The 19410-nt window shown below is 47.0% G+C and overlaps 1 protein-coding gene across 1 annotated transcript in view; it reads right to left on the bottom strand.

The window, feature by feature from the left end:
• Nucleotides 1-10097, bottom strand: part of CALN1 (calneuron 1) — a 535451-nt gene extending 525354 nt beyond the window's left edge. Inside the window, exon 1 of the mRNA XM_049902727.1 lies at nucleotides 9926-10097. Within this exon, the coding sequence (XP_049758684.1) occupies nucleotides 9926-10048 (123 nt within the window). The 5' untranslated portion in view covers nucleotides 10049-10097. The remainder of the gene's footprint in view (nucleotides 1-9925) is intronic.
• Between the last annotated feature and the right edge of the window lie 9313 nt (nucleotides 10098-19410).

Below are 19410 nucleotides of genomic sequence, written 5' to 3'. Positions count from 1 at the left end.
AATCTGTAACCAATCCTGGAGATGGCGCAGGACCAGGCAGTATCTCATTCCATTGAGCATGGGGTCCCATGAGTTGGGGGCTGACTGGATGGCAATTAACAACAACGACTAATAGCAAGGCTATTTAGGAAATGGACATTAGCCCTTTCCCTCCCCCGCTGCTCCACGTTCTCAGCAGGAACAAAACGCTCAAACTAAAATTTGGTACGAACACCAGTAATGTGCTAGATGAATTTGGTCCCTCCCAGTGATTCTAATTTTTTTCCACAGGGCTCCTGATGGTAGACAATTATAGGGGCATAGCCCAAAACAGTCTTCTGCAAGCAAGAAACCACCTTTGAAGTCCAACCTTTTTGTCTTGCAAACTAGCGATCTACACCGTAACACATCAAGTTATGCTTTAATATTAAGATGTTTTAAATTTCCTGCCGTGAGGTGACATGGGTATTGTGTGATTTTGCATCTTGTTTATCCTGTGATGCCAGACAGGCCCTGACCCACTGCCGGGGCACCTGGGCAAGTATACCAAAAACCGAAACCCGCTGATGTTGAGTCAATTTTGACTCATAGCGGCCCTATCATAAGGACCCCAAAAACCCAAACCAAAACAGTTATCGTGGAGTCAGTTCTGACTCATGATGACCCCATGTGTGTCCAAGTAGAACTGTCTCCATAGGGTTTCCAATGGTTGATTTTTCAGAAGTAGATCTCCAGTCCTTTCTTCTGACACACCTCTTAATGGACTTGAACCCTCAACCTTTTGGTTAGCAGTTGAGCACATGAACCATCTACCCCACCCAGGGACTCCCGCAAGAAAGACAGGCATATAGAATCTTTCTGCGCCAAAGGCCTTACAGAGAAACTGGGTTCCTAGGCCCAACTGGAGCCCTGCTAGTGCAGTGCTTAAGAGCTTGGCTGCTAACCAAAAGGTCAGCAGTTCGAATCTACAGCTGGTCCTTGGAAACCCTATGGGCCAGTTCTACTCTGTCGTATAGGGTCACTATGAGTCGGAGTCAACAAGACGGCAACAAGTTTGGTTTTTTGGGTTTTTTTTTAGGGCCCAGTTGGGTTACTGACCCTGGAGCAGTCTTACAGAGATACTTATTAACACTGACGTTAATCATTAATTACTGACGTGTTGCCTTAGAAGAATCACACAGGAAGTATATGAGCCCTGGGCGAAAGAAGAATTTCCAAGAGATTGGGTCTGGGGCTTTGCAGGAAAGTGAACCAGTAAAAAATTTCTTAGCTGAGGTCTTCTGTAGTCTGCTCTGTGGAGTCCAGAATTTACATTTCGGCTATGAATATGGAATGTCTTTTCTTTGAGAAGGCTGTGTTCTTGATCCTATGCCCTCTCACTTCCCCGGGGACACTACTCCATCAATCACCACCTTTAAGCACTTCCTCCCTATTCCTCCTTCCCCTCTACTCCAGCATCCGGCCTCAAAAGTCCTTCCATTGGGTAAATTGGTACAATGATTCTGGAGAGCTCTCCAGCAAAATCCATCAAAAGAAAAAACACACAGACTTTTTGACCCAGAAGTTTCTCTTTAGGCAAATTTCTCTTTAGATAAACTTGCAGAAGTTTCTGAGGATAAACATACAAAGACTCTCACTGCATTGACGCCTGAGAGAGCAAAAAGAAAACGCCCTAAACAGCCATCAGTAGGGGGCTGGTTAAACCCATCGGTGCAACAGAAAAGGATGTTAGTAATAAATTATTGAGTGGGGAAAAAAGCTGTGGAGCAGTGTGATCACATTAATAACAAAGGACATGTATTTGCCTGTACGCATGCTTGTTTATTTTTTACATATTGCATGACTTCCAGAGGTGCCATTCACATTGTATTCTTGGTTAATAATGAATGGTGCCCCTGGGGAAACCCTGGTGGAGTAGTGGTTAAGAGCTACAGCTGCTAATCAAAAGGTCTGCAGTTCAAATTCACCAGGCGCTCCTTGGAAACTCTATGGGGCAGTTCTACTCTGTCCTGTAGGGTCGCTATGAGTCAGAATCAACTCGATGGCAGTGGGTTTGGTTTTGGTTTGGTGTCTCTGGAGTCGTAGAACTCCCTTGTACGACTGTGTCTGTGTGTGTCTATCTCTGTGTGTGTGTCTGTGTGCACTCAAGTGGGTGTTGAGGGAGGGGGGAAGGAAGGAGGAAAGGGAAGGAGGAAGAAAATGATTTTTTTTTAGCAGATTTCAAGGCTTTTCCACATGCATGTGTACATACGCACGCACACACACACACACAAACACATACCCAGGGCTTCATGATCCAGCTGGGTTTGGAAAAGCCGAGTTAAACAAAGATAACCCATTTCCTTTGCTGTAGGACATCTCTAAGATTTTAGCGTGCGTTGATATTCTCCAAGATATAGACACAGACACAGCATAGAGCATCCATCATCTGGATTTTACTGACCATGAAGCCCTTTCAGAGGACTACTTAGCAGCACTGATGTTCTGGGGTCATCAATTTGTGACACCCTGCATTCGAAGAATACCGAGGAGTTCCAAGGGTTTGGGTCAGAGAATCTCTGGGAAGGTGAAAGAGTGATCAAAAGATTTTCAGCTGAGATCATTTGAAAATTCCAACTCAATGGCCTGGGGTTAAGCATTACATTACCTCAGGCAGTTTGGCCTTTCTCCCTGGCTGCGCGGAACAGCCCTCAGAAGAGCTGGACTACAGTGACCACTCCTCAGGGTTTGCATTAACATGTAGGAGCTGTCCTGGGAGCCCACCTAGTTAACCGATGAGCGCATGGATGGGCTGACGAAAGCCGGAAACACTAAGGCTGAGGAGGCTTCCTTAGGAGAGAATCCTGGAAGGGGAGCTTCCTGGGCAGGCACAAGCCTTCCACTTCGGGTACCTTTCCAGGCCTCCCCCAAGTACTTCCTCATGTTGTTCCTGAGCCACTCCTGAGCTGTGTCCTGTTATTCCTGCCGTTCACACCCTGTACTTCTGAGTTACAACCTTTATCTGAACAAACCACGTGACCATAAGTGTAGTCTGTGAGTTCCGTGTGATGATATAGCGAATCACCCAACTCAGCAGAGAGACAGAGAGAGAGAAAGTGCCCTGGAGAAGGGAGCAACTGACATCAGAGAAAATGGAGAAGCTGGAAAACAGAGGCATACTTGACCTCTGCCTCCTGGGAGCCAGCTTTGCTCTGATTCTTACTCACTAAAGTACTCATTTAGAAGGCTGGAACTGAAAAGAAAAGGGAAAGGACAAGATTCAGCCAACGGAACAAAAAAGAGCAAAGCACGCCTGGCGTTGTAGTAGCAGGACATGCCCAACTGGGGCTTCTGGGAGCCTCGAGAGGCTGTTAGTGATGGACCCCAAGGAACAAAGGAACTGGGGGCAGCAGATTGCTGGGCCCTTCTTGCAAAGCTTCTTATTTGGTAGGAAGAGCCTACAACCATATACATATTTTTTAAACTCACAGATAAATTTTGATGCTGAGCTAAGTTTTGAACGGACCCACCCCCTGTTCCCACACTACCCCTGTGTGAATAGGATCAGTGGGCTGATGGGAGCAGAGGCCAGGTTACAGTGAGGTGAGAAGTAAATAAAAGGTAGAGAAATGGAACAAATACAGGCAGTTTTTCCCCCCCCAAAAAGTTTGAAGAACATGATAAAACTTTCAACTTTTTTTCTTTTTTTAAATGATTGATATTGGAACAAATGTATATAGTTAGGGGAAGAAGGAAGAGTACAGAGGTTCCCAGACTGTGGAAAACTTCACTGCCTCAAGCAGCTTGCTTGGTACACCAATAGCTTTACATTAACATCCTTGTTCCTTTGTTTGACACACCCAATAGCCTTACATTAACATCCTGGTTCCCTTCTCCTTAACTGCTGCCTACAACTTGAGGAAACAGGCGGAAACTGGTTTAGTCGCCATGTTGACATTCAGGATAACCTTTCAGACCTGATACATAACATAGTAACTTCCCTGGTCTGGGTGGAGTTTAACCGCCATTTTCTGAACAGGCGATGCATGAAGTTATATGTAAACCCCACTGCACCTGCATGGTATGATTAGGAACGTTGCTTCCCCCTCACCCTCACTGAGCTGTCCTGGCGGCAGCAGCTCCGACCATTTCCTTTCCTTGTGGAATGAAATAAACGTGCGTTTCTAATCTCCCACCTCGGTCTCTCATTTATTAGCTGAGGCAGGTCATGCCAAGCAGAACCTGGGGTTTCCACCCAGCAACAGGAAGAGTTTGAAGAATAGGACAAAGGAATGATGGAATTAGGTCCCTGAAGGGAGGGTGGCAGGGAATAGATGTTTGAGTACATGTGGCAGGTGGTCCTTGGACAAATGGAGGGACTGAAGGGACTCCTCCCCACTGTGATAAGCAGGAAGAGCCAAAAACGGTGACAGAGAAGTGAGCAGAAAGCTGAAGAACTTTCTACCTGGGGACTTTGATTCGTGAATAAGGAAGTGATGTCGTTCTTAGAAGAGTGGGTAAGGGTTGAAAGAGTCATGGTGGAGAGTGGTGAAGAGACCTGACCAGGGGCTGTTAGAAGAACTGCTGAGCCACACTGAGAACCTTGTTGGAGCTGAAGATATGAACATGTAGGCACACATATCCATGTCCCATATCCATGTAGGGCTTTCTCTCAGAGTGGTCCATATCCTGGAGTAGGAATAGCAATGGTGAACAGCTGTAGAGGAGGTTGTCCCAGACAGGAGTATTGCAGTGTGAGATCTCAGAGGTCGGGCTATTCTAGAGGATGACAAGGTCAAGGTTGAGGCCACAGGAGTGAAAGTCAAGTGGAAAAGAAGTCATCAGAGTTGAAGTTAAGGCAATTTGAGGTGACAATGTGGCCTGGTCAACCACATGGCCATTTAAGCTCCCCAAAATGACACCAGGACTCAGGACAGAAAGACTGAACTAGCTGCCAAGGAATTCAAGGAGGGTGGGATGATGATGAGGAAAGCCAGTGATGTCAACAAGGAGAGGTAGGAGGAGACATTCCTGATGGCATGGATTTCTAAACAACCATTAGGAAACTATGATATGAAGGTCTACCCACAGCCCCTTCAAGTGAAACATCTCACTGCTCCTCTCAGGGGCTCTAAAGCCCACCTCCCCATCCTCCCAAATGCACATACACATACCCTTTGCTTCAGCTCGAGTGGGTCTTCTTTTCTGTTTCCAGTACTGGATTACATATAAGGCTTATTTTAGAAAGTCTTTTGTGAGACAAAAAATTGAGCAGCACTGACCAGGCCTAACCCTTCAGTTACGGCCCAAGAAGGAGCCCAAGACCGCACAGTAAGTAGATGGTGGTACCCACTACCAAATCCTGGTTCAGTACTCATGGTGTAGACTCCTCCCAAGACTTAAGTCCTAGAGTTAGTGCTTACTGATGAAACATGCTTGTTTGGGCTGATGAGTTGAACTCTGCTGAGGTCCAGCAGAGCCAGGCATTGGGGCAGGGGAGCAGTGTCACAGTGGTTCCATGGAAGGCTTTGGATACTTGTTAGAGACAGGGCAGGGAGGCACGAGGAGCAGAAATGAGGATTGGTGGGCAAGGGGGGATTCTGGTCAATGATCCCAATCTAGCTAGAGAGGCTGGTACGGGAATCAGGCAGTAAAGGTTGAGTTCCTTCAACCTTTCCCTATCCAGGACCTTAAATGGGGCGGAGTGGGGGGGGGGCAATTTATGAGTCCTGGTTATGTAGAAACTCTTTTTATAAGCTATTCAGGGCAGGGGTGGGATGGAGAAATAGGGAGAGGAAAAAGAAAAAACCTTTGAATTTCCATTGCTTTTAGAGTCAGCAATTTAATGAGTCATGCATTCTAAATCCTTGCTTTGTCTACACGTTTTCATTTGAAAATACTAAAAAACACTTTGTTTGGAACATGGACTATTTTTATCTCATATATCAATAGTGCATTTCTCCCTGTATTAGCAAAGCCTCCTTCAGATTGGGCTGGAACGGCACAAGAGTAGTGGGGTTGTTTACTTAGAACCAGAGTTTTCTGAAGCTACCTGAGTATCTCTCTATTCCTTGGGGTCTGTCTTCTGGCTGGCTTCCTGGCCCTACTGAGCATCATGAGTTAGCTCCAGACCAGTCCAAAGACCCCCCGATCCCATCATCTTGACAAGAGGAGAAGATCATTCTTTCAGGTGTTCAATCTAAGGAGTCAACACCTTAGCAGGTTAGAGACAAGTCTTCATTGCTTGAGAGGAAGGAGTAGAAGAGAAGGAGGTCCCACATCCAGGTCCTCTCCACCAGATACATCAAGGGGAATTCTGGCCACACCTTAGCAGAGACAGAAATGGACAGCCTGGGGAACTCCTCAGCAAGCCTCTAGGATGACAAGTGGGAGAAGAATGGCTGGGAGGAAGGCCGGAGGTGGGGTGGGGGCACCTTTTCCAGTCCCTGCCCTCTGTATAAGGTTATCTTTCTCCACACTCTGCTCTATCCATCCTGCTCTTTTGTTCCACATTTCACTCCTTTGGGTCTTGTAGGGACAACCATTTTTAAGGGGCCCCGACTTTGAACATTAATAGCAAACACCTTACCAGTACTTATTGGATAGCCAATTAAGTTCAAGAATGAGACACTGTCTTAGGCTGGGTTCTCTAGAGAAGCAAAACCAGTAAGCGTATAAATATATACAGAGAGATATTTATATCAAGGAAACAGCTCACATGGTTGTAGAGGCTGGGATGTTCCAAGACCATGGATCAGGATGGAAGCTTCTCCTGATTCACAAAGACGCAGGGGCTGGTAAACCTAATATTGACAGGTCATAGAGCAGGGATCTTGCTCACAGGCTGTGAAGATCAATGAATCCCAAGATCAGCAGGTAAGCTGCTAGTTCAAGTCCCAAGAACTGGAGGTCAGACGAGCAGGAGGCAGCTGCAGGATCCACAGCAAGCAAAAGCCAGAACATCCACTTACATTCAGATGCAGGCCACACGCCCAAGGAAACTCCCCTTCAACTGCTTGGCTACTCGCAGCAGATCTGCTCCTGGGGGTGATCACACATACACACTGCGAATCATGGCCCAGCCACGCTGACACACAATCTTAACCACCACAGATGCCAATCCAATATCTCAACGAATTGGGCTCAGGAGGTGCCCTTCCTCTCTGGCCATTGCCCCTCCCCTCTTCCATCCATGTGTTTATAGGGGAAGTAGCCATGTTTATACAACAAGACCCTTCTCTCCTGGACACAGGAAATTTGATCAGGGGTGAGCAGCAATGAGCCCATTCTGCCAGGGAATTTGTAGTTGAGGCCATACTGATTCAGGCTGGCTGCCACCATGACAGCTATTGACAGTAACAATTTCCACATGGACAGAGACAACAGAGAGCTATAGACAGGCAAAGAGATGCAGCCTTCCTGAGTTTTCTACTTCTCTAGGCCCTTGTTCTAGCCATTCCTAAAGTCCAAGTGTATCACTGGTCTTGGATTCCACGGGAACCCCTGGAAGTCTGCCCAACATGTTTCTCTTTTTACTTAGGAGCGCTCTAGGTTTCTGTTACTTGCAACCAAAATGTTACCAGGAGGTATGAAAGTGATTTGAAGAGGGAAGATGAAACACATCAAGACTCCTTTTCTATAATTTTGCCTACCCTTCCCATACCACTTGTAACCACCTGGACCACCAGAGATGGAAAGGTGTATTGGCTCTTTGAGAGCTCTTTGGGGTCTGAGAAGGGCTCTGGTGCTCTGTAGGCTAGTTCCAATACCTAGGCTGTGCTTTCTCTGAAGAACATCCCCAACCCAGAACTGAAGGACAAGAGACAATGTACCCTGAGAGACTCCGCTAGAAACAGATGTGAGAACACATTCCGGATGAGCTATGTCCCCTCTCCCTCCATGTCCAATCCCCAGGTGCTGAGGCCTCGGCAGCTGCACCCCTCCTATGCCCCCATCTCATGCTTTTTCTTTTTAGGTGTCTTTCTCTGCCCAGAGAAATCTTCAACGCAAGTGTGGGTGTGCCCACAAGGAAGAAATGATCAAAAGTGAGTCGTGCTGTGTGTGTGAAGGAATGCAATGCATGGTGGGAGCAAGCCAGAAGACCTAGAGGCCCTCAGGTCAGGCCTGGGGTCCAAAAAGAGGGAATGCTCACCCCCAAAGGAGAAGCTGATGCTTTGAGAACAGCTGACTCATTCCATCAGGCTACTGCCGCCCCCCAGAGAGAGGTGAAATGAAGCTAGTTCATCTCAGGTAACAGTTCTGGCCAAAAAGTCCTAATATCCAAAGACACAAAGACCATTTAAAAAAAAAAAAATTGGAGAAACATTTTTTTAATGTGGGAGTATGTTGAGCAAAAAGTCTTTCAGACTCCATCGAAGGCTTGTCTGTTAACTATAGGATATCTTCGTAAATACTAAGGCTGACGACTGCCCTTTTCCTCTCTAGGACCAACTGTGGCTCCCATTGGACATACAAAAACATCTCCAAAGAGGAGAAAAAGAGCAAGCTCAAGCATCCAGGAAAGCCAGTGTCTTGGTAATCTGTAAGTCCTCTTGAAGCAGGCGGTCATGAGCAGGTTGTTAACCATTCCATAACAGTTATTTTTCAGAAAGTCTACCCTTGCTACATTTTTCTACAGCACTTCACCATGATTGGTCAAATCCCCAGGTTTCTTCTCTTCTCCTGGCGGGAGGCTGAGGCGCAGGTGTACTGACTAGAATTCACCTGCTACACGACACTCCTGGGGTGGCAGTAGCAAGCAATCGCCATTTTAGTTCCCTACGCAAAGACCCACTCACCAAGAATTAGGTATATGTCACTTGCGGACCGCGCGAGCATATTCCTATCACAAGACTGAAGATCCACCCCTCACTGTCTTTGCCTATGTATGTCACTCCCTATAAAAGAAGCAAATCTGCCCTGGTTCAGGGAGCTGGCAGCCTTAGGTCATGAGGCTCTGCCTGCCTCCCAGTTTGCCAACTACAGATAAACCTTTCTGTTCTTCCAACTCTGCATCTGGCTGACTTCACTTTGCTAGTCTGCTTGACAAGAACCTATTAGTTGACGGCTTCACTCCCACCCTGAACTGAGCTGCTTCCCTATAAACGAGGTGAGGTAGGGCTGTCCAGTGGTTAGGAATATTTTTTGGATTCAGAGAGACTTGGGTAGGAATTCCAGATTTGCCTTTGTGTGATCTGGGATAAGTTTCTTAATGTCTGTCTGACTTTTCTCCTTTAAAAATGGGGTCACAAAAAACTACAAACATTGTATGATCTGACTTACCTGAAATACCTAGAATAGGCAAAAACATAGAGATCAAAGTTATCAGTTGTTACCAAGGACGGGATAGAAGGAGAAAGCAGGAATATCCTTGTTTAGGAAGTAGTGCGTTTCTGGTTGTGGTGATGGAAAACTTGGCAGCGGGTGTTGGTGATGGTTGTACAACATGACTGATGTAGTTGGTGCCAGTGAACTGTACACATGAAAAATGTTGAAATGGCAAAAGGTGCGTTACACATATATTTACAATAATTTTAAAATGGGGTTAATAAACCCTAGTTGGGTTGTTAGGAGAATTCCTTGAGACTTTCTGTGTAAATTCCCATAGCCTAGGCTACATAGTAAGTACTCTGTAAACCACGTCTGTCGCTGTTGTTTCTAACAAGCGCTCCCCCGCTAGTCAGCCCCTGATAGAGTCTGTTTCCAAGCCCCCACCTTGTCCCATCCACACATCTCAACTAGAACCCATGGGAACCTGTTAGGCTCAAGAAATATCATCAACTATGTGTACCCAGCTGAGCCAGCTCATCCACTCAGCACCCCTCCCCAGCTCTCCACTCCCCCAACACTCAACAGCAAAGGCTTCCAGACCCCTCCCCACCCCCTACCTGAGGGCTGCCAAACACTCAAGGTCCTGAACAAACACTCAGGAAAGCTTGTTTCTCCAAAGGGTTTGGGGGGAGAAGACTTGCCAAGTGGGGAAGTTGGGGGCCTGGCTTCGTGATGGCTCCTTGCCCCCTGAGGGGGCTCCTTGGTCCCCCTTTTCCTCATTCTCAGGCTTCCCCTCTCCGGATTGCTCGGGCAGCCGCATCAGCGATCCAGCGTGATGTTCTCGGAGAGATTTGCAAGCACATCAAGGGAAGGTCAGCGAAGACACCGAGATTCTGCAAGGAGTTGAGAGACAGTTACTGACTGCACACAGGGCTGGTGGCTTATTCACTTCAAGTCAGCTGCCTAAATAATTCACACCTTCCCTTTTGTGTTTAAACAGGACAATGGCACGAACACGATCCTGGCCCCAGAAATATAATTACTGTTTGACAGGTTTTAGTTATTAATAAGGCCTCAATGCCACCAGAGGGTATTATACAACAAACCAATAATGTGCTTTTAGGACCAACCTTAATATTTACAGGTACATTTCCACTCACCCTCCCCGGGGGTTTTGCCATAGTATAAGTAACGTGGAGAGAGCTATAGCAGCCAAGTTGATTGCAACTTGCAAGAAAGCCCGGCATTGTGCTAGCATGATTTGTTTCCCCGCCATTGACATCAAGAGAACCACAGAAAGGAAGTGAGGAATAGAGTTAGAAATAGCCGTGTGAGGGAGAGAAGTCTCACCAGCCCTCTTAAGCGTGTGGTGTTCACAATCCAGGGACATCCAAGAAGAGACTCCTTTACCAGCTCTGGTCCAGACTCTTCCCATGTATACAGAGTCTCTGCGTCCACTTGCTGCCACTGAGTGGGTATCAAGCTTCCTCTCCCTCCTATTAACTTGTCCTTTACGACTCTGCTTGGGTGCCCCTGGGTGGTGCAAATGGTCAAGTGCTTGGTTGCTAAGGAAAAGTTTATGTGTCCCCCCCCAAGGCACCCTGGAAGAAAGGCCTGGCAATCTATTGAAAAATCAGCCACTGGAAACACTATAGAACACAGTTCTGCTCTGACACACATGGGGTTGTCATGAGTCAGAATCAACTCTTTGGCAACTGGTTTTCTGGTTTCTGACTCAGTTCAGGTGTCACCTCCTCTGAGGAACCAGCCGTGACCTCGTCCTGGTCCTCTCCCTGGCTGGGTTAGGTAGCCTTCATGCCCACTTCTGTTGTTGCTTGACTGCTGTCTCTGTCCTCCCCTGCACCCGTGGACTGAGAAAAACTATAGACAGGGAGCAACTCAAAAGCACATTGTGCCATCTAAGCCCAGGGCAGGGACAGCCTTAAAATAATCGGTGCTCAGTAAATATTTATTGAACAAACGCGTAATCAATATTAAGTCTCCTTGGTTCCAGATTGAAGTGAAAAAAAAATCATAAAACAAAGAGTTGCCAGAGATGCGCAGTACAGAGAGTTTAGCAGGAAGGATCTTGGTGATGACACAAATGAGGTCCTGGTCGCTGTGGACTGAGTTCTTGCCTGGGAGTCCCTGGCAACTACAGCTGGCTGTGACTTCACCATCAACAGCCAGGTGAGTCCCCGTTTCTGCTGCATGGGACCCGAGCATTGCAACCTGGGGAAAGGCTCTCTGTGCTCCTTCCAGCCTCTTGATTCGGGTGAGGGGTGCATTTCCATGCCCAGTAAGTAAGCACCTGTACAAGCCAGCCCATACGAAGAGCAGTCTCCTAAAATGACTTCAGAAAACAAAAAGCCTTGAGAGGGATGTGCCATGTTTTTAGTGTGGTCAGAGTTGACTAGGTGTCAGCCCCAACCCAGGTCAAGTGCGACAGGGCCCAGCCCAAAGCCCCATGGATAGTGCATGACAGACACATAGATGTCTGTAACTTTCGCCTTGAGCAGAAAGCCTCATAACCAAGGTCAGGGCTGCCCAGATGGTTTCTGGGTGCTCCTGATCTGTAAATCTCTGCTTCTCTGAGGGTGGCAAGATGGAGCTGGGCCTTCCCCAAAAGCGGGGCTCTATTTCTTGTGATTGAACTGGGACTTGCCAAGTATAGGGACCACAGAGATACCCGATAGAGAGAAACCTTCCCAAAGCTGGAGGTCTCACCGAATAGCACGTACATAACACACCTGTGCACCAGCACCTGCCTCAGACACTGCACCCATTTAACAACACCTGTCCTGGGATACACACACACACCAGCACCTGTCCTCAGACACTGCACCCATTTAACAACACCTGTCCTGGGATACACACACACACCAGCACCTGTCCTCAGACACTGCACCCATTTAACAACACCTGTCCTGGGATACACACACACACCAGCACCTGTCCTCAGACACTGCACCCATTTAACAACACCTGTCCTGGGATACACACACACACACCAGCACCTGCCCTCAGACACTGCACCCATTTAACAACACCTATCCTGGGATACACACACACACACCAGCACCTGCCTCAGACACTGCACCCATTTAACAACACCTGTCCTGGGATACACACACACACACCAGCACCTGTCCTCAGACACTGCACCCATTTAACAACACCTGTCCTGGGATACACACACACACACCAACACCTGTCCTCAGACACTGCACCCATTTAACAACGCCTGTCCTGGGATACACATACACACCAGCACCTGTCCTCAAACACTGTACCCATTTAACAACGCCTGTCCTGGGACACATACACACACATGCACTAGCACCTGACCTCAGACACATGCACCTGGTCACCAGCACCTGTCCTTGGACACACACACCTGTGCACCGGCACCTGTCCTTGGACACATACTCAGGGACCAGTCTCCAAACACTCACAGCTGACGTGCGTCCTCAGACCCATCTTCGGCCCCATCCTCAGACATAAGCACGCACCGAGTACTGCCCCACATCCACCCCACTGCACCCACCTGCACGCCCTGGCCCCTCAGCAGGCGCACCCACACGCTGCCCTAACACACACACCCACCTCACATGCTCACACACTACAGCACCCACCCCCACCCTGCTGCACACACACCTTTACTCTTTTAGTCTCCTTGAGTCATCACAGTAAGTTAAAATGGAGAAACAAGTTTCTCGTGTTGTTATAGTCGAAATTAAAAAAAAAGAAAGCGACATATTATTTTCAGATACGCTTTTCGTTGCCATGACAGTCCAGCACCACGAAAGCCGCGATTGGTGGCAAACTCAGGTTTCAAAAGAGATTAATTAGCTCCCGAAAGACCCCAGGAGATTGAGTCCCCTCCCTTGTCAGCCCCTGCCAGGCAGAACAGATGCCTGGGCAGGGGTACCCCCCAGTGCTCGACTGGCTGCCAAGCAGGAGATGGGAACAGCCAGGAGCTCTCGGCAAGGACGCCCAAGCTGATGGCCACTGGGGCTTGAGGACCCAATCCACTTAATGATTTGGAACTTGCTCTCAGCTCAAGGGGAACGAGTGCTGGAGGTGGCAGTTCCCCTAAGGAGCAAGTGCCTTGCTGCGCAGCCGGCCTCCAGCGGCCCTTCACTGCGGCACTCATGACGTATCAGACAAGCACAGAGCCAGGGCCCGGTCCTACAGCCAAGAAGGGAGTTGGCTTCTCCAGCAAGAAGCCATCCCACCAGCGCCCCACCTCCAGTTGACTGGCCTGGTACAGTAATGGAAGAAGCTAAGTGCCTTCCACCAGGCACTAGGCACCCTGAGTTGGCACCCGGGTAGACGATAGACCTGTTTCTCCCGTTTAACCAGAAGCTTCTCCCAGACAGGAGCCATGGCACACGTGCCTCCCAAATCCTCAACAGCATTATGCACCTTGGGACCTGTTCAGTAAGTCCTGCCGAAAATGGCTCTTTGTCCCCAAATTAAATGGTTACCTCATTTCTTGATGAGATTCCTAAGGGCAGTTCATTCCAGAACTTGTCCCTTAAGTCCATTTGCCAATTGTCTTAATTGCCATCATCTGAAAGGTCAGCCAGGAGCTGGTTTTTGAGCCCAGGTCTTGTAAGTTAGAGCTTTGGGCTAATTCCTGGACCCAAGATGGTGCCCTCTCCCATTTTCCATTTCAGCAAATGAGCCACCCACTTTCTTTAGCACCCGATATGCTCCGCGAGCACTGGCCAGCCACTCTTTCAGGACCCAGACCAGTCTGAGGCACTCTGGCCACTCAGAAAGTGACACTACCTTGGTTCTGTCCTTGGTTCTCCATCAGCTCCATCACCTCTACCAACCCATAACATACAGAGATGGTATAGTGACATGGTTAAGCACACAGCTAATAGAATCAGACCACCCAGTTCAAATCCTGGCTCTTAACCTCTGTTTTATAGTTCCCTCATCTAGAAAATGGGCCTGATAACATTGTTTGTGTTAGTTGCCAGCAAGTTAGCCCCCGGCTCATGGTGACCCCATACACAATGGGAGCAGACCATTGTGATCCACAGGGTTTTCACTGGCTGATTTTGGGAAATAGATCTCCAGGCCTTTCTTTCTAGTCTGTCTGAGTCTGGAAGCTCCACTGAAACCTGTTCAGCATCATAGCAACACACAGGCCTCCACTGACAGACGGCTGGTGGCTGTGCCTTGGCTGGGACTCACACCCGGGTCTCCTGCTTGGAAGGCAAGAATTTTACCGCTGAACCACCACTGCACCCTTGATAATAATATCGCCTCCTTTTCAGGGTTATCGTAAAGTGCTTGGCACATGCTAAGTGCTACACGTGCTAGCTATTATTATCCGCTCCTTCCTTTTGGACCCGTTAGGCATTGGCTGAGAGCTCACTTGGCTCAGGTGGGAGCTGGGCTGAATTCAGAGGGGCGTGGGGTGGGAGGTGCAGAAGTGAGTCCATCTATGTGCTTAGAATCAAACTGAGGACACACATACACACACGGGACAGGGAAGGGGGTTGCTCTTCCCCTTTGAAGGGCTGGTTTGTCCCTGAGGGTCCCTGAGAGGGGTGGTTTGGGTTTTCCCCTTCAGTGGCATGAAAAAGTGTATTCTTAAATGGGTCCCCATGCCTGAAATGGATACAATCTGGGTGGACTGGTCAACCACGTCGTTTCACCATCTGTGTGCTCTGAAGGTCCAGTTGTACCAGTGAGTGTCAAACCAAAACCAATTCTAATTACTGGCGACCCCATGTGTTGCCGAGTAGAACTGCTCTCCATAGGGTTTCATGGCTGTGACCTTTTGGAAGCAGACTGCCAGGCCTGTCTTCCAAGGTGCCTATGGGTGGATTCGAACCACCAACCTTCTGGTTAGGAGTCAAAGGTTTAACTGTCTGTACCACCCAGGGACTCCAGGGGTCACAGAACTAGACTCAGCTTACTGAGGTACCTTCATGGGTCGCCGAAAACCATGATCACAGGGAACAGGGTACAGCCGAAATTGTTAATGTTCATGAATGGAGTGTATGAGCTTGCAGTGTTTATCGACATAAATAATTCATAAATATGGGTTCGTTCATCTTATTTAGTCTCTGGGAATCCCAAGGAATAGTGCTTCACAGACTGATACTCTAAGAGCCAGTTGAAATGTTCAACAAGAAACTCTCCCTCCATTCCAAACACTTTGGGCGTGACGTTAGAGCCTCTTGTCTTGAAGCCCCTGCTTGATATTATGGTTCTTCAGGGCCCTGTTATTATCACGATTGTATCTTCCGTAATGATTGGCAATGGTTTTGCAAGTGGGTCTTCCCTTCCAAAAACCCTCTACGTTTGTGTCACCGAATTTGATCCACAAGTAAAATTTACTTTTGCTTCAATGGAATGTAACTGTGCTTTAGAGATACCTTTTGGAGAAAATGTTGAGTGGAGTGGGTTATGCAACCTGGTTTGTAGTGAGGTACAACTGGCTGAGACCAAGAGATCAGAGGTCCAACCATCCATCCCCAAAGCCAAGTCATGCGTTTACTGGTACATGTGAGTGCTGTTGTCATTGCTAGTTGCTTTTGGGTCAGCTCCAATTCACTGTGACCCCAGGTACAACAGAAGAAAATGTCACCCAGTCCTGTGCCATCTTCACAATCACTGGTACACTCGAGTCCATTGTTGTGGCCACTGTATATTTGAATGCCTTCCAACCTCGGGGGCTCGTCTTCCAGCACTGTGCTGTTGTTTCTGTTATTAGGTGCCATCCAGCCGGTTCCCATTCACAGAGACCCTATGTACACACCGGAATGGAACACTACCCAGTGCTGCACCATCATCACGACGGTTACTTTATTTGAGCCCATTGTTGCAGCCACTGTGTCAGTCCATCTCGTTGAGGGTCCTCCTCTTTTTCACTGACCCTCTACTTTACCAAACACGATGCCCTTCTCCAGGGAATGGCCACTCCTGATAACACGTCCAAAGTACATGATAGAAAGTCTCACCATCCTCACTTCCAAGGAGCACTCTAGGTGTACTTCTTCCAAGACAGAGTTGTTGGTTCTTCTGGCAGTCCGTGGTATAATCAATATTCTTTGCCAACACCATAATTAAAGGGCATCAATTCTTCAGTCTTCCTCATTCATTGTCCAGCTTTCGCATGCATATGAGGCAATTGAAAATATTATGACTTGGGTCAGGCACATCTTAGTCCTCAAAGTGAAATCTTTGCGTTTTAACACTTTAAAAAGGTCTTTTGCAGAGATTTGCCCAATGTAATACGTCGTTTGATTTCTTGACTGCTGTTTCCATGAGTTGATTGTTTATCCAAGTAAAAGGAAATCCTTGCCAATGTCAATATTTTGTCCATTTATTATGATGTTGCTTATTGGTCCTGTGGTGAGGATTTTTGTTTTCTTTATGTTGAGGTGTAATCCATACTGAAGGCTGTGGTCTTTGATCTTCGTCAGCAAGTACTTCAAGTCCTCTTGGATTTCACCAAGCAAGGCTATGTCATCTGCATGTTGAACGTTGGTAATGAGTCTTCCATCAATCCTGATGCCACATTCTTCTTCATGTAGTCCAGCTTCTTGGATTATCTGCTCAGCATGCAGGTTGAATAAGTATGCTGAAAGAATACAACCCTGATGCACACCTTTCCTGACTTTAAACCACGCAGTATCCCCTTGCTCTGTTTGAATGACTCACTCTTGGTCTACGTACAGGTTTGGCGTGAGCACAATTAAGTGTTCTGGAATTCCAATTCTTCGCAAAGTTATCCATAATTTGTTATGCTCTACACAGCCGAATGCCTTTGCATAGTCAGTAAAACATAGGTAAACATCTTTCTGGTATTCTCCGCTTTCAGCCAGGATCCATCTGACATCAGCAATGATATCCCTGGTTCCACATCCACTTCTGAGTTCGGCTTGAATTTCCGGCAGTTCCCTGTCAATATACTGCTGAAACCGTTTTTGAATGATCTTCAGCAAAATTTTGCTTGCGTGTGTTATTAATGATATTGTTCAATAATTTCCACATTCGGTTGGGTCACCTTTCTTGGGAACGGGAACAAATATGGATCTTTTTCAGTCTTAAATGACCTCTTGCTTTCTTCATGTATAACGCCCTAAATGTCATTCCACAACTTGTCTGGTCTTCGGCCTTTAGTGTTCAGTGGGTCAAATCTATTTTTGAAATGGTCTCAAAATTCAAGTAGGATATACTCAAGGTCATATTTTGGCTCTTATGAACTCATTTTAATTTTCTTCAGCTTCAACTTGAACTTACATATAAGCAATTGATGGTGTGTTCCGCAGTCGGCCCCTGGTCTTGTTTTTTTTTTTTTTTTTTAATTGATTTTTATTAAGCTTCAAGTGAACATTTACCATTCCAATCAGTCTGTCACATGTAAGTTTACATGCATCTTACTCCCTTCTCCCACTTGCTCTCCCCCATTGAGTCAGCCCTTTCAGTCTCTCGTTTCGTGCCAATTTTGCCGTCTTCCCTCTCTCTCTATCTTCCCATCCCCTCTCCAGTCAAGAGTTGCCAACACACTCTCCAGTGTCCACCTGATTTAATTAGCTCACTCTTCATCAGCATCTCTCTCCCCCCCGCTGACCAGTCCTTATCATGTCTGATGAGTTGTCTTCGGGGATGGTTCCTGTCCTGTGCCATCAGAAGTTCTGGGGAGCATTGCCTCCGGGATTCCTCTAGTCGCAGTCATACCATTAAGTATGGTCTTTTTATGAGAATTTGGGGTCTGTATCCCATTGGTCTCCTGCTCCCTCAGGAGTTGTCTGTTGTGCTCCCTGACAGGGCAGACATCGATTGTGGCCAGGCACCAACTAGTTCTTCTGGTCTCAGGATAATGTAGGTCTCTGGTTCATGTGGCCCTTTCTGTCTCTTGGGTTCTTAGTTGTCGTGTGACCTTGGTGTTCTTCCTTAGCCTTTGCTCCAGGTGGGTTGAGACCAATTGATGTATCTTAGATGGCCGCTTGTTGGCATTTAGGACCCCAGACGCCACATTTCAAAGTGGGATGCAGAATGTTTTCATAATAGAATTATTTTGCCCATTGACTTAGAAGTCCCCTCAAACCATGTTCCCCAGACCCCAGCCCCTGCTCCGCTGACCTTTGAAGCATTCATTTTATCCCGGAAGCCTCTTTGCTTTTAGTCCAGTCCAATTAGGCTGACCTTCCTCGTATTGAGTGTTGTCTTTCCCTTCACCCAAAGCAGTTCTTATCTACTGATTGATCGATAAAAAAACCCTCTCCCTCCCTCCCTCCCTCCCCCCTTTGTAACCACAAAAGTATGTGTTCTTCTCCGTTTTTTCTATTTCTCAAGATCTTATAATAGTGGTCTTATACAATATTTGTCCTTTTGCCTCTGACTCAATTCGCTCAGCGTAATGCCTTCCAGATTCCTCCATGTTATTTCAGAGATTCGTCACTGTTCTTTATCAATGCGTAGTGTTCCATTGTGTGAATATACCACAATTTATTTACCCATTCATCCGTTGACGGACATCTTGGTTGCTTCCAGCTTTTTGCTATTGTAAACAGAGCTGCAATAAACATGGGTGTGCATATATCTGTTTGTGTGAAGGCTCTTGTATCTCTAGGGTATATTCCGAGGAGTAGGATTTCTGGGTTGTATGGTAGTTCTATTTCTAACTGTTTAAGATAACGCCAGATGGATTTCCAAAGTGGTTGTACCATTTTACATTCCCACCAGCAGTGTATGAGAGTTCCAATCTCTCCGCAGCCTCTCCAACATTTATTATTTTGTGTTTTTTGGATTAATGCCAGTCTAGTTGGTGTGAGATGGAATCTCATCGTAGTTTTAATTTGCATTTCTCTAATGGCTAATGATCGGGAGCATTTTCTCACGTATCTGTTGGCTGCCTGAATATCTTCTTTAGTGAAATGTGTGTTCATATCCTTTGCCCACTTCTTGATTGGGTTGTTTGTCTTTTTGTGGTTGAGTTTTGACAGAATCATGTAGATTTTAGAGATCAGGCGCTGGTCTGAGATATCATAGCTGAATATTCTTTCCCAATCTGTAGCTGGTCTTTTTACTCTTTTGATGAAGTCTTTAGATGAGCATAGGTGTTTAATTTTTAGGAGCTCCCAGTTATCTGGCTTCTTTTCATCATTTTTGGTAATGTTTTGTATTCTGTTTATGCCCTGTATTAGG

This window comes from Elephas maximus, chromosome 12 (assembly GCF_024166365.1).
Source record: "Elephas maximus indicus isolate mEleMax1 chromosome 12, mEleMax1 primary haplotype, whole genome shotgun sequence".
Taxonomy (NCBI): domain Eukaryota; kingdom Metazoa; phylum Chordata; class Mammalia; order Proboscidea; family Elephantidae; genus Elephas; species Elephas maximus.
The sequence above is the reverse complement of the archived record's forward strand: the minus strand, read 5'-3'. Positions and strand labels throughout refer to the sequence as shown.